Source organism: Boleophthalmus pectinirostris, unplaced genomic scaffold (assembly GCF_026225935.1).
Source record: "Boleophthalmus pectinirostris isolate CB_2022bp ecotype Guang Dong unplaced genomic scaffold, ASM2622593v1 HiC_scaffold_16, whole genome shotgun sequence".
NCBI classification, from domain to species: Eukaryota; Metazoa; Chordata; class Actinopteri; order Gobiiformes; family Gobiidae; genus Boleophthalmus; species Boleophthalmus pectinirostris.
In genome coordinates this window covers 21,584,848-21,602,086 of record NW_026571095.1, presented here as the reverse complement: position 1 = coordinate 21,602,086, position 17,239 = coordinate 21,584,848, and the positions used below count along the sequence as shown (strand labels likewise).

General features: G+C 39.5%; 1 protein-coding gene across 1 annotated transcript; it reads left to right on the top strand.

Moving 5' to 3' along the window:
* The first annotated feature begins 15,336 nt into the window (after positions 1 to 15,336).
* On the top strand, positions 15,337 to 16,334 carry neurod6b (neuronal differentiation 6b). Its single transcript, XM_055152020.1, has 2 exons — positions 15,337 to 15,410; positions 15,446 to 16,334. The coding sequence occupies exons 1-2, from the start codon at positions 15,337 to 15,339 to the stop codon at positions 16,332 to 16,334; spliced, it is 963 nt and encodes a 320-aa protein (XP_055007995.1).
* Positions 16,335 to 17,239: the final 905 nt, after the last annotated feature.

Below are 17,239 nucleotides of genomic sequence, written 5' to 3'. Positions count from 1 at the left end.
GAATCACTCAAACATGTGTGAATGAATGCACTTTTTGAACAGATAACAGCATTATAACATGGCTAAAAAATCACAAGAGTCAATTTTGTGTAATATAGGACTTAAATTCTGTGTAAAAGTGCAAGTAATTAAACTATGACTTCTACAATAATGCATGTTACCTGAACTTGTGTTTCTTCCAAGCATTATTTGTGCATGCAGAAGTAATTTCTATTTGAACCTGGCATTTTATATTGCAATAACTTTACTTCATCGTTCATAAAGTTTGATTTCATAAGGGTATTCAGGGTTTACTAACTATAAGAATGGCAATGAGTAAGAATGAAAGAAAATTAAGAAATTCATTGTTACCATGTTGTCAATAAGTTGCGATGTTTCTTTTCACAATAATCGTAACACAAAAATGTGCTGCTTTGCCTGAATGTTCTGTAAAGGATATATTTAATTGCAAGGTCATGTATTGCTCAGAAATAATAAGAAAAGTATATATTCTTACTGTTTGCAGTGTGGTGTCACTTAAATATATTTGCTTAAACAATACCTATTGTGCTTGACACCCATTGATCATTATGTTATAATTTAGACATTTTAAATTACAATATTCATCAAAAACTCCCCTGACTTTTCTGTTACAATGCTGCTGGGTGCAATAGGAGCCTATGTTGCCGTAAATGTCATCACAATAAAGTTTCCTGCACTTCAAATGGATATCGTCACATATAGTGACTTTATTTTCAAACAACACTTACTTATAAACCTTTTGGGGCACTGTACACTCACAATATCAGAGCTAATCAAAGTGTATCATGAGTATCTGTAAACAGCGGGCCCTTCACCGCTGACTCCTCACACTGGAGCATGTTGTGTTGACTTTTACCAAACTGCCACTCATCACAACAAATCAACTTCAGCTCCATCCAGCGCAGAGCCGCACTTCCCCTCATTCTCACACACTCTGCTAAAACACAGATGGTGCAGTGTCAAGTCGAGATATTTCTAGAAACAGTACAATGGAGATCATTAGAGGGCCATGTGTAGTACTGTCAGAAGCCAGGGGGGGCACACTTACGCACTGGCTTTTTATAGTTATTACTGATGTTGATGTTTTGACCTGTTTTCATCAACTTCAGCACCATTTATTACAAGTGACTGTAATGAGTAGTCAAGGTGAAGTCACTGAGCAGCAAACTATTCCCAACACATCCTATTTATTTACTCATCATTATTTATTAGGGCTGAGTATCATTAAGAAGTTGCTGATACGATACATACCTCGATACATAGACCACGATACGATACATATCTCGATTCATTGCACGTTTGGTTCAATGCGATATATTATAAATTGATTCTCTACAGTTCAATAAAAAAAATAAAGGCAAAATAATTTCTGTGATACTAAAAGTCTTTGTTAAACTGCTTCTTGTTCAAAGTTCATATGAAACACAAATATTTTAATCATCAAAACAGTGAAAATGTCAAATGTGTTGCATAAATGACTTTCCTTCCTCTGAACAAGCAACAAAACTGTAGCACTGTAACAAAATAATTTAGTAAAATATACCAAAAAACACTCTTGGTCATATATCAATACAGCAACCCATGATATCGATACTATATCATCACATTAAACAATACGATATATTGATATTTAAATATTTTTGTACACCCCTTTTATTTATATTAATATTAGAATTTACTGTTTATGTAATCATTTTTAAAGGTTGGGTATGTAACTGTAGCCAGGCTGGTGCCACCTTGTGCCTCCACTCAACTGCATTTCTCTTCAGTGACTAGGTCAGGAATCGGAATACACTAGACGAGTTTCACAAAAACCCCGAAAGTGCAAGTTCGGGCACCAGCCAATCCAAGAAGACTCATACATTCTGTGTGGCCAACAATTCCTGAGATGGAGGATTTAAAGCCGGAGCAAAGAGAATGAATTTTGAATTTTATCAAGGGGAAAGACATTATTGCCCTTCTTCCTATGGGATTTGGGAAAAACTTATACCAGTTAACCTCGTTAGCGGTGCATTACATATATCATGACCAAATAGTAGCGATTGGTTAAATAAAAAAAGTACCCTCTTACTGTCGAGCAAACGAATCCTAATGCTGCGAGGTCATACAGTTTCTATGAAGTGAAACCAGTTGATGAATCAGGTTAATGTAACTGTACATTTCTATCAAATGAAATGTCCTATAGTACGCCAAACTGACTCTTGTGAGCTTTAAGCCATGTAAGAATGTTGTTAAAACACACTTCGACTTGTGTTTTGTTTCATTCACACATTATTAGGCTGTTTACATTTCCGGAGCTCAAAATGCTCTGTTTCTTCCTGTTAACAGCTACTTTTTACCTTTTCTTTTTATTAGAGATTAACAATTCCAGGGCTGAAATCATCCAAATGATTCTAGTGAAGTTTGAGTTTAGAAACACAGTGGAGCACTTCCTGTATTACCACATGACAATGCAAGATGGCAGCGAGTGTTAGTTTGAGATGAACACAGCCTAAATATGCAGAGCTTGTGTGTGTGAATGAAGCAAAACACAAGATGGAAGAGTGTTTTCAGTTTGACCACAGAACACCTAAAGTCTAAATATGTAGGATTTGTGTTAAATATGTGTGAATGAAACAAAACACAACTCCATGGATGTTTGTGATGAAGTAACAACATTCTAACATGGCTTAAATCTCACATTAGTCACAATATGATCTTTATGTGCGTCAATAATAAGTATTTTATTGATGCAGAAGAAAGGCCCCACACTATAAATACCACTGTTTCTAGATTCCTTTCTCTTAAGTAGTTCTAGAAATGTCACAGAATGTCACTTGTTGTCATCAGTTGTCATAATAAATCGATCTGTGGGCTCTTCAATCAGACTAATAGAGCTACACTTCGGCTCTGGTTCCTCACTCAGCTGAAGCCTGATAAATCAAAGTTAATCTGTTCATCTCAAACACAGCAAGACGACAGAAAGCCGAGGACAGTGACGAGTGACAGAAACCATAACACCCCGAGTGTCGATTGGGTGAGAAAACGCCACGGCAACTCTGTCAATCAACTCTACTTCTTACCGAGAAATACGCACCCAGTTGGCACATGGACGAAACTGAATGTATAGGTATTTTGTCAATCAATATGTGATGCTGCTTTGGGCTTGTGTATATTTAGGCGGTGTATTCACTCTGGCTGCTCTGTTCCAAGCGTCTCGTAGGTGCTGTTTCTGTAGATTGACTGTTCCATTGTACAGTGATTAGAGATGACATTAGGACCACTGACAGGTAAGCTAAATGACTCCAATTATCTCCTCGGCGTGGGGCTTGTTAGGGCAGCAAGTGAGCATTTCTCAGACTGGATGTGTTAAGTGGTTAAAGGTGCACTGTGTAACTTTGGTGGAGGGTCCATCACCTACTTGTCTCCATGAAGATGCACCTAGAATGTTCTACAGTATGGCCATAAACTTACAAATCTTCACAGAAACTTGCAAGTCAGATAAGAGGTTAGATCTGTAGAGAGACCATCCCACTCACAGAAAGAAGGAATGTTTTTTAGGATGTTTTGAGCATTTAAATACCTGTAGATGAATGAATTCAAGACAGATTAGTTTAATGCCATACTGTGGAATATTAAACATTAATATTAACATCTCCATGGAGACAAATAGGTTACAGATCCTCTCTAGAAAAGTTACACAGTGCACTTTTAATCACTGAGCTGCAGAGGCTGCACTAGCACTGGCTAATGATTGGCTACAGATGCTGGGGTTTAGGGAGCGAGGATTCAGATCCGATAGAGTCATTTTTGGTTTATGATTTTAGGCCTAAAATCTGGCAACAGAAATGAGAGACTCATGTGGCTCATTTTTCGTTTTTTTGATTGGATAATTGTCTAAAAAAATGTCTTAAGATTAAGAACCAACCACAATGCTTCAGTGGTTAGAGCCCCTGTCCACCAACTCAAAGACTGGAGTTCACTTCTGTTCTGACCAGGTTCTGTTGTTGCACCCTTAGGCAAGACACTTCACCCACCTTGCCTGTAGTGAAAGTGTAGAGTGAGTGGTGGAGGTCGGGACAGCCAATGGCACAGGTGAGCTGTCTCGCTTCAGTTTGTCCACTGCAGGGCAAAATCTGATACTGAAATGCAAATAATTTACAATTCTCCCAGGTGTGACAAAACTACTCCTGAAAGTACAAAACAAAACGTTACTCAAGTAAATGTAATGAAGCACTACACCCGTGCTGATCATTAACCTACTGACTGTCTGTACAAACACTGTTCTGGGTTTGGCATGAGTCCTTCTCTACATGTTTTATTTCTGTTCCAAACACAATGTACATTGGTGTTTTTTACTGTTCAACTTCAGTCTTCTTTTAGCACAGTTCCTAAAACACAAACAAAAAGATCTAACTCTTAGTAAAAATAATAAGTGACACATTTTTATTTATCTCCTCACTTTGTGGTAGTGGTAGAGGAGCGTGTAGCACGCGACAGTTGGCAGTGGCACTTTGAACGCGCGTGAACAGATTGTGCTTTGAAACAACGGCTGCCTCCAGCTACGGCTCCCATCTCCTCCTGAAACGGGAATCACATCTTTACATTATACATTTTCAAAAACATATCCATTATTCATAGCCACATATTTTAATACTATTAGCACGTCTCTGCCGCCCACCCAAATACCTGTGTCGTATCAAAGCAGCCCAGACAGGTGGCTGTGTGTACAGTGAGGGGACATATATTGTATATGGTTCAATTCAAATTAACTTTTGACTAAACGACAAACTTGGTTTGATACAGAAAGGCAGACAGGGGAGCACCAAAAGCAATGAGACTCCAGAGACTGCATTTACAAAATAAGAGAGACACTTCAGTATTAAGTACTATTGTACTGCTACTGACTACACTGCTCTTACAATTACTACATTCACTACAACATGGTTAGATCATGTGTCTGTATTTGAACGCTGATGGTATATCCCTGCTCTGACTGCATTGTGTCATTGTGTCATTGAGCAGGATACTTAAAATAAAATATTTTGCATTGTGCTTGAGATTCTACAGATTGTACAGTAATCAGAATGGAGGGTTAGTCACCCCTCTTGTTAAGCTTATGTTATACAGTATGGTGTGTGAATGAGAATGAATGTAGTCACGGTGTCGTGGACACACTTGGGTCAGGACAGTTCAGGTCATTGTGGTTACAGCATGTGCCTGCTCGCACTTAATATGCCTCAGACAACTTTGAGTATTTGGAAAACCTTTGGATTAATCATTTATCTGCCATACTAAATGTGCTTCATATACATATCATTAAAAAATCTTCACTGTAGAGTCACTGTGTAAGAAAGTGTATTTTGCATGTTTTGAAACCACCTATAACGCACAGACACACCTGTATGGGGCCAGCGGAGGAGGGGGAACAGGACTGTGAGGGGGGCGTGTCCTCCACAGCTGAGACAGCAGCAGATGGACGTCCTAATTGGGAAGAACAGCAGCTGGAGGACACCAGTCCAGGCCCTGGCCCCTCGTGATCATACCCACAATGCTCTGCTCATCTCCTGGTGATCATACCCACAATCCTCTGCTCTCCCAAAGAATGCTCTTGAGGAGTGCCTTTAAAGTGATGGCGATTGGACTCTTCTGGGACAGGTGGTGGTCTCCTGGTACAGATTTGCTCCAAGCCAAGAGACTGTGTTATCTGACTAATGAAATCAAAGCTTTAGTAATGCAGTAAAAGTAGTACAAAAAATAAATGATTACTAGACTCTTCTCACAGTGAAAACTATCAACTATTCCACAAACTACCTCTTTTCTAACTGTTCTCCTCTTTTCTCCAGTTCAGGACATTTGTGTGTACCAGATGTTTCCCAACTCAACCGACCTGTGAAACTGAAAATGACTTCATAGATACAAGAAACTGATTTTAGGCTCAAGGGACTGACCTTGAGATTTGTTTCAGTCTATTATAATAGAGTCGTTCTGCTTTTCCATTTTCAAATACAACATTTTACCATGTGTTTTTTCTAATATTTAAAGCTGCACTGTGTCACTTTTCTGGTGTGGGTACACTTGTCTTCATGTACCACAGTGTGACATTAAACTTATATCATGCATTTATTCAATTACAGTTGCTTTTATTGCAGAAATAATACACTGAACATGCTTTCTTACTAGAAGCAGGCTCACTTGTCCACAGATCTGACTTGTCTCCATGGAGATAGGTTTAATGCCTGTGTATTTCCATGCAGGGGTGTGACCTTAAGGTTATGGGTCTCAGTCACTCTCCGTCACATTATTGTACTGATGTTTTAGTGAAAATAAATAAAATAAAAATGAAAAAAAGAATAATAATTTAAATCATCGTAGCCATATTGTTTTTAATGCCATATCACGGAACATTCTCAGCTCTGCCTCCTTGAACCTTGTAATCCAGTGCATGACATTGAAATAGTCCTATATATTTACAAAAATTAAACATTCAAATTACAATAACATTAACATACAGCTCATTGATTTATTTGTGTGTTCTGGGACTCCAACCCAGTGAGGTGTTATTTTCTAAATTTGAAACAGTGCTAATTTCGTGACACATTTTAACACACTTATGTTGGTTTAGTCTTTTTCACACTGTTTAAATATGTTCTCATTTCTGGGTGGAATAAGCAGCTTTCACTAGACACTACAGACTGTCGGATTTATCGCTTGTACAATTATGTTTTTTTTTTCTAATCACAATCCATTGCCTGTTACGCAGCACAGAATTAGGCATCATCCAGTCCTCTGAATAAAGCATTTGTTTTTTTGTGACCGGTGCACCTGTCTAAGCACTTCCTTATTTAGCCTGGATGTTTGACAGGAATATTGGTACATGCAACCTCTGTGTAAGGCACGCAGAGTAAATAGTGCAAGTTGTTAGCTAGCTGAGAAACTGACAATTAACATCACACGCTTCATTACGGAATCACTGTGAGGATTTTGGGAAGACGCCGGGTTGAAGACTTGTTTTTTGGAAGGCAATTCAAGGCAGATCATGAATACTATAGGGCTGTTCTGATTAAAGACCTGTGCTGACTTTGTGACCAACCCAAGCCTGGATACATTTGTGGCTTATAGGGGCATTATGTATAAGACTGTTTCGTAAGTGGGGCTCGAAAGTGCAATTTAAATAGATTACAATGTCTGGTAAACTAACTGCAAAGTTTATTATTACTGACAATGTAATAATGACCACTTGCTTTAGCTATGGTCATAAAAATCATATCATGCTCTAGTAGTCTCTGTCGATCTGCATTTATGTTGTTTATATTGTGATTCAGAGCTTTTCTGTTTAATGCTCTATGCTCAAACACTTGTACTTTTCCTCACCAACTCCTCTTATTGGTCACCCTCTGAAGAAGAAGAATCAAGTGTGACTCTCAGACGCAGAAGTGTGGCTTAAAGGCAACATAAAGTGAGCACTGCAACACCCATTCTGGGGGCAAGGAGCACAGGCGGCGCTACCATTAGGCAAAAGTAGGCGGTTGTCTGGAGCCCCCAGACATGGAGGGGCCCCCAACCAATTGCCAGTTGAGGTGTCAGAGCAATTAGATTTTCTCTCAGTATGACATTAAATGAGTAGTTTACTTTTAAACAATAATCATAAGAAAAATAATAATCATCATATGTAATGGGTGTAAGCAAAAACTGTAACTGTACTAGCAAAAAATCTAACTACTTACAGCTCTGGTTATCTAGTAGGCTACAAACTAATAACACAAGTTTCCAATCCACCATAATTCAAATAAATAGAGATGTGCATGTCTCAAGAACAATGGGGAAAAACAGACAATAAATATATATATATATATAAAAAAACAAAACGGTGCATTATAGTGAGGGCTCCAAACTTAAGTTCACCTAGGGCCCCCAAATTGCTAACTCTGCCACTGGCAAGGAGATTGAATGGTTAGCACTTTCACCCCTCAACACGAAGGTCTGCCTCACCCTTGGCTATGAATCGTTTCTTCTGTAAACCAAAAACATGCACAAAAATTGCCCAGCGGCTCTGGAGTCCATCTGGAGACAGGTCCCTATAGGCAAAACACTGCAGGTGCCCACTGCCACGATCTGCTGCGAGTCTCTACTTTTGTTTCATATAGGAGCAATAATCATTAGTCATAGTCAATAGTCATTTTTATTTTTTTATCATTTTAATGGAGGCAGTGGTAATATATGGTAATATATGTTTAAAATATGTGAAAAAATATTCCAAAAAGACACAAAATTTCCAAGAGGGATTTACAAAAGGGATTTCAGGCCTCAAAGTCAAATGAATGTCATCAGGAACAATCAGAATTTTGGACAATACTATTTAATGCAAATAATCGTATGTAGTTTATGTCCTTATATATCATCGAGCGCATACACTCATCCAACTCCCTTCTCTTAACTGCTGACATCAATTGAGAAACGCTTCCTTCTCAGCGTGCGATCAGTGGTGCCTTCATTTGCAGCTCTGCACCGCGCGCCGTGCCTATAAAAGCTGATAATGTGATAATTAAAAGAGCTGACAGGCACGAACTGTCAGCAAGACGCCCTGATTTACCAACCTCTGCTACCCCATATACCTTTCACATCGCACAACGCCACCCTTCCGCTCTGACACATAAAATTATCAATTGAAATAATTAACCAGGGCAGCCTAGTTGTGAAAACTTAAGTTAAGAAGTCGTCACGAAGGACAGATGTGATTAAAAACATCTTTCAAACGTTCTCTCGGATTCTTGAAGATTTGCCGCAGACAAAAGATCACCAGCCATGTCTCCCTTGCCGCGTCTCTCAACCACACCATGATTTATTACCTGAAAAGACAAGAGAACTAATTAGTGGAGTAATTAATTAATATAAATTTGCATATTTGCATTTGCAATTAGTGCAGTCAACTGATTAGTCTGAGATGGGGAGTTTGAGTCATCAGATGCCGCTGTTGGTGTGTGCGTGCTGGACCAGAACGAGGAGAGGGCCAGCTGAGGCGTTTGGGGGAAGGAGACCAAACTGAACGTGTGTGACTGATGTGTTTTTGGAGATTATGCACAAAACACGCCTTTGTCCTTGTACTCATATCCACGCTCTTATCTCTCACGTGAGGTTAAGTGCACTTGAACACAGCGTTGTCTGAAGTGTGCAGGCCTACTTTAAAATGAGCTAAAAATATAAATGCATCAAATTCATAACAACAAATAAATAATGTTTCTAATTGATGTTAACTTGTATTTTCATGTTTGACACAGTAATATTATAATACTCTTGTACTCTCTCTTGTTCATGACCTTGACTGTACTTGTCTGCTCTTGGCTCCAGATCCATTGTATCTTAATTGCCAGTGTCTTGCATACACATTCTCCCCATGTTGGCTGGGTTCTCCTTGGTCCTTTTCCATCAGTCAAAAAATTTTAAGTTTGAATCTTATTTGTATTGCTTAAGCGTCTTCTGAGTTCTTATAAAAGTACAATAATTCTAATCCGTAGTTGTTGTTGTTGTTGTTGTTTTTATGACTACCCAATGGCTGTTTATGTATCATCCTATAGTTTGTCTTATGATTTTTTTATGTTAAAAAGTTGGGCATAAGGCATAATTTATTCAGCGTGAACTACACATTCACTTACTTCATCATACAATAATAACTATATAGGATATTTTCTATTTATTTCATACAGTGTCGTACATAACACATCATGCGTTTGTACAATTTATCGAAATCATGTTGAAATTGCGACTTGAATAGACACAATTACCAAATCTCAAATGCTGCAATTACTTTGACAACATCATGGATTCTGCTAAATAACAAAATGTCCTTGTTAACTCTGTAGTTGAAACCTCTACAAACATGCTCTGAAATTCAAATGATTCATGTATAAGTTTTGCAGTTCATATTTCAGTCTATATCTGTGTTTAAAGTTTGGAAAACATTTGAAAACATAAATTGCAAATCTAAACGCAATACTAGATTCTAGGTTCTAACACTTAGGCCTGTCACGATAACACATTTTGAAGCACACTACATTACTGAAGTCAACATAGACGATAAACGGTAATATTTAAACCAAACCATAAAGCAAAATTATCCACATTAAAGTATTTTAAATGTACAGTATTGTTACACAGCAAAAAAAGAACATTTAAGTCATTAATTTATGCAATTTTAGTTCATAACTCAACTTCTACAGCTTAAATCTGACAATTTTGCAGAAAAGAAATACCAAAAATTTCCCAGTACTACAGAAAAAGTACCTGTGATAAATACGGGCCCTCAAAACTGATTGTTCTATTTATCATATATTGAACGCTAAGTGGATAGTGTATTTATTGTGACTACCTTGCTGCCTATAACAATGCCTCACTGTTTTGTATGGTAACAGTCCACTCTGGTCTGTAATCAAAGCTTGTCCCTATGTACCACGAGGCCATAGTGCTGATCGATGTCTTGTAATGTCCAATACTCAGATTGATAAGTTGCTTTAATTGATTATCCTTCCAACAAGGTCATTGGCTGCATAGGCTTATTGGAGCGATTGTGTGTGCGTTCCACCTAAGTGAGGAGAGCATATAGCCGTATCAAGAGCCAGCTGTGGCCCGGCGCAGATCTGGCAACGCGCCACCAGGCCTATCCGCTGGGTGTACTTAATGTGTATAGTCCTGAGGTACCTGCACTACGCTGGCCCCTCTGGTGCACTCACAACATCCTGTGCATCCCAGACGTGTGCAGGAATGTATTCACCCATTTTAACGCGTATAATAAGGTATAGCAGTTAAAGGGGACGCAGACACGGTAAAGACGCTGTGTGTGTGAGCAAATGCACACGCAAACTAATGCTTTCGTTAGGGTAAATGTGAATGGTTTGGGTACTGGTTGCAAGATAGTTAGTAGTAATGCAGTACTCACAAATATTTTAAAAGTATCTGACATAAACCCGATGGTGAGTTTAATAAAATATATTTTAAAGGGCCCATATTATGCTATTTTCTGATCTGTTATAATGTTGTTGTTGTTGTCAAATACTTTTGCTTCATTCATACACACAAACTATGCATATTTAGGCTGTGTTCATCTCTCAAAGGGAAAACACTTGGTGCCACCTTGTGATGTCATGTTGTGATACAGAAAGAGCTCCACTGTGTTTTACACTCCATACACCTTCACTAGAATAATTTAGATAATTTCAGAATTTTCAGTCTCTATTGAACAAAAGGCAAAACATAGCTGTTAAATTAAAAGCTACTGCTTCATGATATCAAGGTGGAACAGAGCATTTTGAGCTTTGGAGCTTCAAACTGGTTAATAATAAAGGATTACGGATTTACTTACTGACACCTAAAAGAAAAAAAATTGCGCAATATGGGACCTAGGAAATTAGGAGTGATTGCACAATTCTTGAATTGTTTCAAAATGGATCCAAATAGATTTTATAAATAATAATTTTCACAAAAAATCATTAGTTGCATTCACTGTTCTAATAATTTAAAACACTGAATAAATTATATTTCATGCATCTGTGTTCTCTTAAAGTTTTAGGTGACTGTATTATTAGAAGTAATTATTGATAAATCGCAATATGTCATCCATTGTTTTAGTATCGGGATATATCGAATCGCAACGTGCATATCATGATATGTATTGTATCGTCAGACTCAAGGCAATGCACAGACCTACTATAAATGGTATCATAATTGTAAATAGTATCTAGAGTCAGTAGAATATGAGATTTGGTGACTTTGGTGCATGCTACTTTCTTTACATCATTTTCTATTCTTTCTTTCCTTTATGTTTTTTGTTTTTACTTTTGCTTTTTAAAACCTCAGAGGACGCCAACCTGTGCCACTGGCCCCTCCAACCACCACCAGTCACTCACATTTACAAGCAAAGTGTGTGAAGAGTCTTACACAACGGCCCCAGTCAAAATTGTTCCATGGACATTCAGTTGGTGGACAAATGCTCTAACTCCTGAAAAGACACAAAACATGTAATACAACATGATCTGTTTAAACCTTAGTTAGCTACATTATTAATCAGTGAAGACAAACTTATTACTGCGTCTGTAGTTCAACAGATGACCACTAGAGGCTGCCTCCAAATCTAAGTCAAAACCCAAGAGGGGGATTAAAAAGTGTGTTTGCTCAGCTCATTGGGCGTGGCCTCAGAGTGACAGATCAGGCAGCTGCAGTCGTCATAGGTGGCTAACTGCTAGCTTTGATTGACAGCTCACTCGTCAATACGTTAGAACGACAGAGTGTATTTCTTTATTTGTTCCACTGTATTCATGCGTCATACATGAGGAGGTGAGACAATCATGGAGCATGTCACAGAGCTGATGTGAAACAGTGACTACACAAGTTTGTTACATGAGCCAAAGAGGACACCAGCCTACATTATTGTTTACTAATGAGCAGGGGTGTAACAATAACCAAAATATCGTGATATCGTATTGTCAAAGTTCTCACAATAATATCGTGGACCATCAAAATATATCGAATTACAAGTCTCTTTGCTTAAATTAAGAGTTATGGTGCAGCAATAGACAAAAGACAGACGGAACTACATAGACCATGATCCTTTGCTCCATTTCAGTGCAGACTATAAGAAGAAATAACAGTTCTAAGCACTTTTAAATCTTAGTTCTTTGGATTAAATCTTGTCAAGGCATTTTAAAAGGAAAAATATTAACAGTTTTGTAAGCCTCCACAAAATATCACAATAAATATCGTACAGTGAGATGTGTATCGTGAAAATATCATACAGAGAGATTTGGATATTGTTACATCCCTAATCGTGAGCCTCCACCATATCGTGAGCTTTCCCATGATATCGCAATAAATATCGTACCGTGTGGTTCATACCATGGCGATATCGCACTGTGAGACTTGGATATCATTACACTTCTACTAATGAGTTATGAATTAAAGCACAATGTACAATCTAATGCTATAGTGACTGGTGGTTTGGAGTTGAACTTCAGCTAATACAAAGGTGGAAAAAAAAAAAAACTCAAAAATTATTAAAAGTCTTAAGATTAAGTTAAAATTACACCAACAGTTTTCATCAAGCTGATCAGATGAAACATTTAATGCCTCATTTTTTTCAATTTTGTATTTGGTCCCCACACTGAGAAACACCAAAAGGACAATTTTGCACAATCTCTGCATGTCAAAAAGCACTAATGCATTCAACTAATACAAGTTCAACAGTTGTGGAAAATACCTATGAGTGTTTGAATACTGGGCATACTTTTCCTTGAACATTCCTTGGTCTCAAATCTCAGGACAAATGAGACCCACCAAGACCAAAAAGATGCAAAACCAGATCCTGGTCCTTAATGTGCACTGTGTAGCCCCTTATATGATACCACACCACATTGAGAATGCCTGATGTCTAAAGCTATATGTCTGGGTCTTATTACTGGATGGGTGACCACTAAAAATACTAGGGGGCACTAAAGGGGCAGCAGTGTTCAGTGTGTTGTGATTTTGGGCAAGACAATTCACCCACATTTTAGTGTCTACCGGTGTATGATGGTGTAGTAGGCCTACTCCAAAAAATTGACTGAAATTAGTCCACAATCCAGTGTGTTTACACCTTGTACTTTTCCTGAAACATTCTAGGCCAGCAATTAACATCTCCATGGAAACAAGCAGGTAGTGAAACAACTGGACCCTTCATCAGAAAAGTTGCAGAGTCCTTTAAAGAAATAACCTAAACAAAATTTGACACATATGGCGAAATTGGACTACACTAAGAAATTATTTTTATTTGCTGTGGTATAGTTCTCAAAAGTGCTAATTAGCCTCAACTAAAAAAGATTTGTGTGTGTTTCATGGCATCTAGGAGTGCTTTTAATCAAGGTGTTTTTACTTATTTGCAAAATGCCGTCAGTCACTAAGTTTTGTAAAACTTTAGACGTTTTCCATGTAAGCTTACTTTATTTCACGTTCTTGTCACCGTAAAACCGTGTCAGCTGAATTAAAAGTTACTTGTCCCGTGCTGGAGCCAGTGGCCTCCTGCTGACAGCTCAGGCTCGTGCCCCTCTCACCTGTTGAGAGTCTCTTCCGGTGCGCATCCATCTTCCCGCGCGGACAGACGCACGCACAGACGTTGTAACATGGCTTGGAGGCTGCGGATACGAGTTGTTATCCCTCTCCTCTTCGTGTTTTTGACTGTAAACGCCGGGCCTCGCGGTGCCCATTACCGGAGCTGCCAGATGACGGGTGTACGGCGCCGTGGAGCTCCCGTGGGACGCAGAACACGTGGTCTGAGGCTGCCACGAGACGTCAGCGGCAGATGGCACGGTACCCGCGGTTGGCATGAGTGTCATTCCTCAAAGAGAGAGAGAGAGAGAGAGAGAGAGAGAGAGAGAGAGAGAGAGAGAGAGAGAGAGAGAGAGAGAGAGAGAGAGAGAGAGAGAGAGAGAGAGAGATGGGGGTGGAGTAGTTGAGAGAGGAGGAGAAAAGGAGCGCGAGACCGGGCTTTATCTCGTGATTTTAAACTGAGACGAGAAACACAGCACCGCGCGCTCTGGGGAAGTGGAGACATGCGAGGTGCACGCTGACCACAGGTAAGAGCACTTTGGCAAACTTTAATTAAGTTCTCTGTTCTTTATTGTGTTTATAGAAGTAGCCTAATTATTTATTTATTTATTTATTTATTTATTGGTTTGTAACGCTATTGAGCCGCATTAATATTATGACAGCAGCTTGGTTTCTTGGCCATACTGTCAAACTTTATCCACTGACTGAATTTTTTTTAATTTTCAGTTTATATTTATGCTTATTTAGATATATATGAGTGGCATATGTTTTATTATGTTGGTTAGACTGAATGCCTTTAGAGCTTAATATTTCTATTTTTCTATAGTGGAATAACCCTTAGTCTTGATGTATCCATCTCTTATGTTTAGTTCTTTTTTATGTTTAGTCATTTATCGGAATATAATCTATAATATTGTGCATTTTCTAATTACTACAACAGAAGGTGACCGTGGAATAAACAGTAGTTTCTTAGTTGCTTATTGGACCCTAAAAGAAAGATTTCAACTATGCAGGATACACGAAGTGTCTCTCCTCAAAAGAGATTTAGATTGATAAAACCAATAAACCTATTTAGTAATTGAGACATGGACATTTCCCATTGTCCACACTGTTATTCACACCTTAAATTAAAGACATGAGACAATGAAGTAGCTGTGACATTGGTCTTCCTCCTGGGAGCGCGTGCACGAGGTAATTAAGAAACAACCTTCCCGTGAGCGGCTGCGCGCTTCACTCATCCCCCGCTTGTGTTGTGTTGCAGGAAATATGTTGACACTGCCATTCGAGGAAGCGCATATGATGTGTGAACCCCGCTTCGGCGCCAACTTCCCGCGTGAGGACCCCGGGACCGGGACCGGGACAAGGTGGACATGAGGGACATGAGAGACATGAGGGACGTGGACTGTGACGCGTCTTCAGACCGCGATGAGGACGAGCGCGAGTTCGATCAGGACGAGGACGGTCTGCCCAAAAAGAGGGGTCCACGGAAGAAAAAGGGGAAGGAACAGATGGACCGGGCCAAGATGCGGAGACAAGAAGCCAACGCCCGGGAGCGCTCCAGGATGCATGGCCTCAATGCTGCGCTCGAGAGCCTGCGTAAAGTAGTGCCATGCTACTCCAAAACTCAGAAACTGTCCAAGATTGAGACTCTGAGACTGGCCAAGAACTACATCTGGGCCCTGTCCGAGACGCTGAGTGCGGGGAAGAGGCCGGACCTGCTCGCCTTCGTTCAGACTCTGTGTAAAGGACTGTCCCAGCCCACCACCAACCTCGTGGCTGGCTGTTTGCAACTGAACGCCCGGAACTTCCTCACTGACCACAACGGCGAGGTGATGTTCAGCGGGCGGTCTCCGTATGACACCATGTACTCATACCCCAGCACGGACACCCCCAGCGGAAGTGGTGTGGACAGCGGCAAAGCATTCCGTCACTATGGCTACAGCAGCACGTACGAGCCCTACTACGACAACGCGTCCTCGGAAAGCGGTGGCAGTCCTCATTTTGACCCGCAGCTCAGTCCTCCCTTAAACTTCAACGGGATTTTCTCTCTCAAACACGACGAGCCGCCGGATTACGGCAAGAGCCACGCTTCTGCCGCTTCCCACTATGGGGCTATGCGTTACTGCGGTGCGCCAGGACGCACGACTTTGACGCACAACTCCATGTACAGAGTCTCACCGGAGGCACGCTTTCCCTACGACCTCCACATGCGCAGCCAGTCTTTCCAGTCGCAGGGGGAGGTCAACGGGTCATATCACAATTAACTCTTCAATCAAATTAGAGAGGACGTAACCAACTGACGCACAGCAGGAGTTTTTGTGTCATGTGATGTTTGACCTTCAACTCAAAACGCCTGTCCTTAAATTTTACAAGAAAAAAACGATATTTTAATGTGCTTCAAAAGGTTCAAAAACTGTGCTTTTGCGACATATACTTCATTTAAATCATGCTTCTGTGTCCTTAATCATTCAGGAAATGTAAAATTATCATTTAATCATTTTGCAGTGCAAACAGTGCATGTGTGTTTCACAGGATGCAGTTATAATGGTGAGACAAATGATTGCAGGGCAAGGTTATGCCTGTGATTGAGTGTAGAGGACTTAATGCAACATGACAACCGTCTATGTGTCACGTGGTAGGCTACTTTATATTCAGTTTCAAACATACATTTTGTGTCTTATATTTAGGCTGTAAAGATGGGCTCTCTTCAAGTCAAAATAATAGGTTATATTATACATATAATTTATCCACAGTCAGTTTTTGTATGAACTGAATGTGGCATGTTTATGACCAAAAAAGATAATATTTACTTTTTTTGCCAATGTATTTTATTTGTTCAGGTAATTATTTATTTGTTGAATTTATTCACTTTATTGCCTAACCGCAAAGCAGTTGAAATTGAAGTACATTTGTACAGTAGTTGGATGACACACTGGTCACTGTGGAGACTATCATTTTAGATTTTCAAATTGACGCCAACTTTTGTCTGAGTGTGTTCAGGGAGTTTCTGAGACATGATTGGAGTTAGCAATAACATGACAACACTGAGCTATGCAAAGCTAATGCAATCCTCTTGAAAATCTTTTTGAAAAACAGTAATCAACAAATGATTAAAGGTGGCCTGAAGTCATCTGTAAAAAGTGAGTAAATAGTGTGTTCACGAGGTGAA